This window comes from Punica granatum, chromosome 8 (assembly GCF_007655135.1).
Source record: "Punica granatum isolate Tunisia-2019 chromosome 8, ASM765513v2, whole genome shotgun sequence".
Classification (NCBI taxonomy): Eukaryota; Viridiplantae; Streptophyta; class Magnoliopsida; order Myrtales; family Lythraceae; genus Punica; species Punica granatum.
Window position 1 is genome coordinate 11,212,306 of NC_045134.1, and position 8,488 is coordinate 11,220,793.

The window sequence follows — 8,488 nt, forward strand, 5'->3', positions numbered from 1 at the left end:
TCTCATCGATGCTGCCTTGGCCAGTGTTGTCCTCCAAGTGGTCGGAGGGCGTGGTTATGAGGTAGCCCTCGTGGCTGAGACCATCCGGTCCCTCGACCGCGTCTTGAGAACATGCGACCGAAGGATAAGAGGATCCCCTATACTTTTACAAATTTGGCTCCAAAGTCACGCAAACCCTCTGCATCTGTTGCGCTCGATTATGTATTTTAATGGTCCGGAGTCAATTATTTCTCGATTGCTACCCCTCCTGCGTGTGGAAGAACGCAAGGTCTCTGAGTGGATCAAATTTTTTCATGAAATAGCACCTAGGGGCTTCAAGTGGCGTGCCGCGTGGATGTCACCCGGACTCATAGCCCTTAGGTGTCCTGATTTTTATGGAGTCCCACTCGTGAGTCATGCGGGGTCCACCACTTATTTTCCGGCGCGAGTAGTGAGACAGCTCGGTGGCTTACAAACGGTCCCCGAGGATACGGCGCGAACTAGATTTGAACATACTTGGCGAGAGGATCAGACACCTGCAGATCGCCAAAGTAATATCAAACAAGTCTTGGATGCGTGGCGAACTGTGATTACCGAGCGTCCATACTTCCCCGAGCATCCGACCCTTGATGAGCGGGATTTCCAGGCTACAGAAGAATACATCATTCGCTTCTACCGATGGGGTCCATCAGCACACGAGGATCTCGTCAACTCTCCGCGAGTCGAAGATGGCAGGTCACCCGGCGCAACTCCCACTCCAAATATGTCCATCCAAACCGAGCTCACTCATCTCAGAGCTGAAAGAGATCATCTTCGTCGAGAAGTCGCATAGAAGGACGAGCAGCTTGTTGATCAGCGCCAACTACAGAGAGAGCTCGCCCAGACCCGTGCCGAGCTACAGAGGTGCGATCAGGAATTGGCACGAGTAAACGCCGCTTTGGAGAGGTCTAGGAAAAGGGCCCGCGGGGGTCCATATACACCCTAGGATAGACACCCCCGCTAGACCCTCGAACTAGGGCTTTCCACGGCGATGGTTAATTGGTTCCCAGGCGTGGTGGAAGATCGATTTAGGACTATTTCTTTTAAAAATTTGCATTGTATTTTGGATCGTTCGGAGTCAATACAAATGGCAGCATTAGTTTTCAAATTTCATGCATTTCATACATTTCCTCTTTTATTCAATACCTTATTCATTTTAAAGAGAATCTTTACTCACGCACTTATGGAATCTACGTGTTAACAACTGGCGGCACCTCATCGATATCCCACTCGTTTCCAGCAAAGAATGGCAGAAGAAAATCAATTAGCTGTCTTTGAGGAAGATACGCCTATCACCCCAATTCATTCTCAAGCACCGACTATGCATGCGCCACCACCACACGTGTCTCCTGCAGGCGTGCCACCAGCACATCGGGGAGCTTCCCCGACTCATCTTCAGCCACCTGTATCTTCGGGCCCACACCCGGCATATTCAGGAGGGCAGCCATCTTCCGCAGTTGATGATCGTGCACGTATTGCAGTACTTGAGAGCACGGTCAATCAACTGGCTGCCACCATGGCCGCCAATTTGGCCGAGCTCATGGCCCTACTCAAAGGCCCAAATCGCGCTTCTTCGAGCTTCACCCCACCTCCTGGGTACGGGCCAGCCGTCGATCCAAGCCCATGGGCCCAGCCGACCTTGATTCCTGATAATGGAGATACGTCTGCCCCAATGATAGTGAACGCGCCGGCGGCCCATCCGGTTAACAATCTTCCAGCACCACCTGCTTCAGCGACAATGTTGGAACCACCTACGCTCGTACCTCCACCGATCTCCACATCAGTCCCGGCTTCGGTCTCTGCGTCGGTCCCAGCTCCGACTTCCACTGTCCCACCGCCGATCATATTCCTGCCTACAACTGCCCAGGCTCCTGCTCACACTGCTGAACCTCCCCCGTACCAAGCTCCACAACCCCATATCGGCCTTTCTTTCCAAGCTCCACCTCCCATAAATATAGCCTATTCTGAACCGGGCACGCCGAACCACGCGGCCCCTAGAGCTCCACCCACAAATTTTCTCCCGGAAACGGGGATTGAACAGGAACAGAGATTGAAGAAGTTGGAAGAGAATATCCGAGCCCTACAATCGGGCGGCTCCAGCCTCGATGCCGGCGACGGCGATTGGAGTCTTTTCCCAAGCATGCAGCTACCCCCAAAGATTATGGTGCCTGAATTCCAGAGGTACTACGGCACGACCGACCCTCGTCACCATCTCCGTCACTACCGGGGAAAAATGCTGCAGTACTGGGACTACGAAGAGTTTGTCATCCATACGTTCCAGGATAGTTTGGCAGGAGCGGCTCTGGATTGGTACTTGTCACTGAAAGCTGCAGATATCCCCACGTGGGCAGACCTCTCAAGCAAATTCATCGACCAGTACAGGTACTGTGCGGAGATGCCCTCGACTCTACTGGAGCTCAGCACGATGGAGATGACCGAGGACCAGGGCTTCGAGGCCTATGCAGTGAAGTGGCGAGCTAGAGCGGCAAAGCACGTCCCTCCGATCAGTGAGGCACAGCAGATCCAATTATTCCACTCCACTCTTAAAGGGGCCTACTACTTGCACTTGTTGGCCCACACATCTTCATTCTCCAACCTTATCGACGTCGGAAAGAAGCTCGACATCGGCATTAAGCTCGGCAAGATAGAAGGTCCGGCCGAGAAAAAGGAGGGAGAGTCCTCGAAGAGGGCCGCCACTGGGACAACGGGAAACAGGAGAGGGAAAGACACGTCCGTCAACGCTGTCAACTCAGGGCACCAGGCTCCCCAACAATATTCCATAAGCTACACGCCCGCACCACCGGCCACTCAAGCGTATGCCCCACCTTCGGTGCATTATCAACAACAACCCCCAATGCAGCAAGCTTACTATTCCGCTCCGCCGGCTTCCTTTCCGTCGCCGGTCCCGCAGCAATACGCCCATAATTATGCCCCTGCTCCTCCTCCGATCCAACAAAGTAGGCCCCCGGCTTCGAGAACTCCTCAGCCGGCGCAACGGGCTCCGACTCCGCAGGACCAACTGGGCATCGCAACACAAACGCGGCGTAAACAGTTCACACCTCTGCCGGCTCCGCTCTCCCACATATACCGGCAACTCCTCGCGGGTAACAAGATCCGATCGATAGCACCTAACCCTGATTTCGACCCAACCATCCAAGATCAGAGTCGGCGCTGCGAGTACCATCAGGGCGCACCCGGTCACACTACTGACAATTGTTGGAAGCTACGGGAGAGGATCCAACAGATGATTGATGATAAGCAGCTCACGTTCAACGCCGTCAAACCCCCGAACGTGCAATCAAATCCTCTTCCCGATCACGGGTCAAGCTCGGGACCCAGCATTAACATGATCGGTATTTGCGCTATAGGGGAGTACGAGACCGAACAGGAGGAACCGACCCCGTTTGTGATCGAATATGTTCCTGCAGAAACTGGTGTAGGGTACGCAGGGTTCGATGCCACGCCCGCCCCATTCGTGATAGAAGCCCCCGCACGAGAGCCATATCAAGACAGCAAGGTCCCGTGGACCTACGAAGGAAGTGTTGGGAACCTCGAGAGTCAATTTAGCGTCATGGGCGTGACGCGCTCGGGTCGAGTCTATGAAAATCCGAAGATCGCAAATAAAGGGAAAGCCCTGGCAATGCCCGAAGTCACCCCGGAAGCCTCATCCATTCCCCAGAAGAAGGTGACTGAAGAAGAAGCTGAGGCCTTCATGAAGATAATTAAGGCGAGCGAGTATAAGGTGGTAGAGCAAATGGCCAAGTCTCCGGCCCATATTTCGCTACTCGCCTTCCTCTTGGGTTCAGAGCCACATCGTAAAGCGCTTCTGAAGGTCCTGACAGCTGCGCAGATCCCCAGAGAGACGGCTCCGGAACAGATTGAGGAGACTATCAGTTCGATCTTCTCCAACAACATTTCATTTTCAGATGATGAACTTCCCTCAGAAGGGTGGGCACACTCGCGGGCACTACACATTGTCTGCAAGTGCAATAACTTTATCATCGGTCGGGTCATGATCGACAATGGCTCGGCACTCAATGTTTGCCTGGTTTCCACGCTGAAGCAGATGAACGTGGACTTTAACCGAGCAAAACTGCGGTTCGAGCCTTCGACGGCTCGCGGAGGGAAGTAAATGGAGAGATCGACCTGGTGATCGAGGTGGGTCCCTGCTCATTCGCTGTTACGTTCCATGTCCTAGACATTCCGAATGCTTTCAGCTTGTCGCTCGGGAGACCGTGGATCGATGCAGCTGGCGCCGTTCCTTCGTCCCTACACCAAATGATCAAATTCATCGCAGAAGATCGACTTATCACGGTCAAGGGTGAGGAGGACTACGCCATTTACAAGGAGACATCTGTTCCCTACATCAGTATCGGGGACGATCAAAACCTCCCCTTCCATTCATTTGAAACCATCTCCGTCATTCGAGACTACGGAGAGATCGGTCCAACTCGCGCTGACCGCATGGTGCAGAAGGTTTTGCTGCGCACAATTACATCCCCGGCACCGGACTCGGAGCACATGGGCAGGGGATCAACCGCCCCATCGAGGTCGAAGAGTACAAGAACAGGAGGGGACTCGGTTTTCGCCCTTCCTGTCACGAGATTATTGAGGCCCGCAGGGGCAAGCACCTTCACCGTCTCGCTGCACGCTATGGGAAGATCAACAGGGGCATCCCGGTTCAGCCGCTCTCCTACTTTTTTCCTGGGCCTCCACACATCGTCGGAGGTACACTTGACGGTCTCTCCTCGGATTCAGACAGCGAGCCTGTTGACCTGCCAAACATATGCGCCGTCACCGAGGAGACAACTCCAGGGGCTTACATCCGCCTCGCGTAGGAAAATGAGGAACTCAACAACTGGACCTCAGTCCCGCGTTACTCGGCTGTAATCGCCGATGTGTAAGGCCATCTATGTTTTGATATTCCCCGCGTGTCGGCATAGCCATAAGCCACACGACGGAAGAGGAATTCTTGTTATGGCATTCCGCCCTCATCATTAATAAAATCCCTACATGCATTTTTCAGAATTCTCTTATCTTCTTTCTTTCTCTCTCACTTATTCGCAGCACTTCAAATTTTCTAAGACAATTTATTTAAATCGCCAGGCTCCACTCGAATCTGAGTCTTCGACGCGTCGATTCGAACTCATCCGAGGAACTCCTTGAAGAGTCCCGACCCATATACTTCGAGGAAGGACTCGACGAGGATGGTCGAGTGCCCGAGATAGAAGAGAGTTTGCGCCGCCTTGAGAACCGCCAACTCACTTCCGTAGAGCTGACAGAGGAGATCAATGTGGGTACCGAAGAAGAACCTCGCATCCTAAAGATCGGGACGGGTCTCGACCCTACACAACGAGCCAGGATGATAGAATTTTTAACCGACTACCAAGAGATCTTTGCTTGGTCCTACGCCGACATGCCGGGCTTAGATCCATCGATAGTCAAGCACTTCCTACCGCTTGACACAGAGAGGTTTCCACCCAAGCGACAGTACTTACGGCGGTAACGTGCCAGCCTTCTCCTCCGCATCAAAGAGGAGATCATTAAACAGATCAATGCAAGGTTTCTGGAAGTTTGCAATTACTCTGAGTGGGTAGCAAATATCGTGCCCGTGGAGAAGAAGGATGGAAGAGTTAGAGTTTGCGTCGACTACCGAGATCTCAACAAAGCCAGTCCCAAAGATAACTTCCCCCTGCCTCACATTGACGTCTTAGTCGACAACACAGCACGCCACACGTTGTTTTCCTTCATGGATGGCTTCTCCGGGTATAACCAGATTCGGATGGCCGAAGAGGACAAGATCAAGACGACGTTCATCACAATGTGGGGCACTTTCTGTTACCGAGTCATGCCCTTCGGCCTCAAAAATGCCGGGGCAACATATCAGAGGGCGATGGTCACGCTATTCCACGACATGATGCACAAAGAGATCGAGGTCTACGTTGACGATATGATTGCCAAATCCAAAGAAGGAGAGGACCACCTGGTTAATTTAAAACGCCTTTTTGACCGCCTCAAGAGGTACAAGCTCAGACTCAACCCGACGAAGTGCACATTCGGCGCTAAGTCAGGGAAACTGTTAGGATTTGTGGTCAGTGAGCGAGGCATTGAGGTTGACCCGGACAAGGTGAAGGCAATCAGGGAGCTACGTCCGCCATCGACGGCCCGCGAAGTACAAGGTTTCTTGGGACGGCTGAATTATATTGCAAGATTTATCGCAAACCTGACAGACAAATGTCAATCACTCTTTCGTCTGCTTCGTAAAAATGCGGCAATTGAGTGGGACGGGGAATGTCAGAAGGCCTTCGATACTATCAAGGCATACTTGGCTGAGCCACCAGTGCTAGTTCCGCCGACACCAGATCGTCCGCTGATCCTTTACTTGACAGTGCGCCGACAATCCCTAGGATGCATGTTAGGGCAGGAAGACGAGTCCACGCGCGCAGAACTCGCCATTTATTATTTGAGCAAGAAGTTTACCGAAGGGGAGTCTAACTACCCAGAGATTGAGAAGTTATGTTGCGCGGTAGTATGGGTTATGCAGAGACTTCGACAATACACGCTCTACCACACTATCCGCTTATTGTCAAAGGCGGATCCCCTGAAGTACTTGCTCGATAGTCCATCTTCCATGCAGAACATTTCAAAGTGGCGATGTCAACTGACGGAGTACGACATTGAATATGTGCCCCGCACATCAGTTAAGGGGCAGGCAATTGCAGATCACTTAGCGGAGTTCCCAATCGAAGACGATACGCCAATCAACTCTAATTTTCCGGACGAAGGGATCCTCCAAGTAGATAGTGAGGAGAACAAATTCGCATGGAAGATGTATTTCGACGGCGCAGTGAATTCCACCGGTTCTGGTATCGGCGCAGTGCTAATATCCCCTGACGGACGATATTATCCGATTGCAGCAAAAGTCGATTTTCCTTGCACCAACAACGTGGCCGAATACGAGGCATGCATCCTCGGCCTGCAAGCGACGATCGACTTCAAGGTGAAGGAATTGGAAGTGTTCGGAGATTCTATGCTTACAATCTTCCAGACTCTGGGGCAATGGAAGACGAAGGACAAAACGCTAGTGCCATATCACGAGTATCTTGAGGAGTTAGCGGAGAACTTCGAGAAAATCTCATTCACATACACACCTCGCATCAAGAACCAATTTGCAGATGCACTCGCGACGCTCGCATCCATGGTGAGCATCACAAAAGAAAACCTCATTGAACCACTCGAGATCGAGATCGCCAAAGGCCCTGCTCACTGCGACGCAATCGAAGCGACCGATGAGCAGCCTTGGTATGAAGACATTAAGCATTTCTTGCAAACCGATCAATATCCTACATTCGCTAACCGTCGTGATCGAAAAACACTTCGGCGACTCGCAGCACATTATTTCCTGAGTGGAGAAACTCTCTATCGCCGTTCTTTCGACGCCACACTACTCCGGTGTGTTGACGAAGTCGAGGCACAACGTCTCATGGGAGAGATACACGCAGGGAGCTGCGGACCCCACATGAGCGGGCTTATGCTTGCCAAGAAACTCATGCGTTTGGGTTACTTTTGGTCCACCATGGAAGCCGATTGCGTCAAACACGTCAAGCATTGCCACTTGTGCCAGGTGTATGCCGACCAGATCAAAGCACCGCCTAACGAGTTGCGCCCGATGGCTGCCCCATGGCCCTTTTCAATGTGGGGTATCGACGTGATCGGTCCTATCAATCCCAAAGCATCCAACGGACACCAATTCATTTTGGTGGCGATAGACTATTTTACCAAGTGGATCGAGGCCGTAACGCTTGCTTCAGTCACAGCAAATGCCGTGGCACGTTTTCTCAAGCGTGACATCATCGCCCGATACGGAGTTCCCGAGACAATCATCACCGACAATGCCAAGAACCTGAACAACAGGGTCATTGACGAGCTTTGTGAGCGATTCAAAGTGCATCACCGCAACTCCACTCCATACCGTCCCCAAATGAACGGTGCAGTGGAGGCTGCAAACGAAAATATCAAGAAGATCATCGAGAAAATGACGGTGACTTACAAAGATTGGCACGAGATGCTTCCTTTCGCGCTCTTGGCATACCGAACATCTATCCGCTCTTCAACCGGGGCAACCCCGTATTCTTTGGTCTACGGCATGGAGGCCATCCTCCCAATCGAAGTGGAGATTCCTTCCATGAGGGTCCTCGCCGAGACCGAACTTGAAGAAGCAGAATGGGCGAAGCAACGTTGTGAACAGCTCAATCTCATTGACGAGAAGGGACTAACGGCACTCTGTCACGGCCAATGCTACCAGCAGAGAATGGCCCGAGCGTTCAATGCGAGAGTCCGCCACCGCGAGTTCAAACCCGGTGACCTCGTCCTGCGGAAAGTCCTACATATTACACCCGATTCTCGGGGCAAGTTCGCATACAAATACGACGGGCCTTTTGTCGTCAAGGAAGTCTTATCCGGAGCGGCA

The 8,488-nt window shown here is 52.3% G+C and overlaps 1 protein-coding gene across 1 annotated transcript; it reads left to right on the forward strand.

The window, feature by feature from the left end:
• Positions 1–1,690: 1,690 nt before the first annotated feature.
• Positions 1,691–5,102, forward strand: LOC116188735. The gene is made up of 4 exons (XM_031518217.1): positions 1,691–3,703; positions 3,851–3,966; positions 4,236–4,387; positions 5,086–5,102. The coding sequence occupies exons 1-4, from the start codon at positions 1,691–1,693 to the stop codon at positions 5,100–5,102; spliced, it is 2,298 nt and encodes a 765-aa protein (XP_031374077.1).
• The last annotated feature ends 3,386 nt before the right edge of the window (positions 5,103–8,488 follow it).

What these genes read in the sequence shown, in the direction of transcription:
- LOC116188735 (XM_031518217.1), top strand. Translation starts at nt 1,691, where the DNA reads ATGATAGTGAACGCGCCGGCGGCCCATCCGGTTAACAATCTTCCAGCA. An exon ending in CATCCATTCCCCAGAAGAAG is followed by an intron (nt 3,704 to 3,850) that starts GTGACTGAAGAA and finishes GCGCTTCTGAAG; the next exon opens with GTCCTGACAGCTGCGCAGAT. An exon ending in GATGAACTTCCCTCAGAAGG is followed by an intron (nt 3,967 to 4,235) that starts GTGGGCACACTC and finishes GAATGCTTTCAG; the next exon opens with CTTGTCGCTCGGGAGACCGT.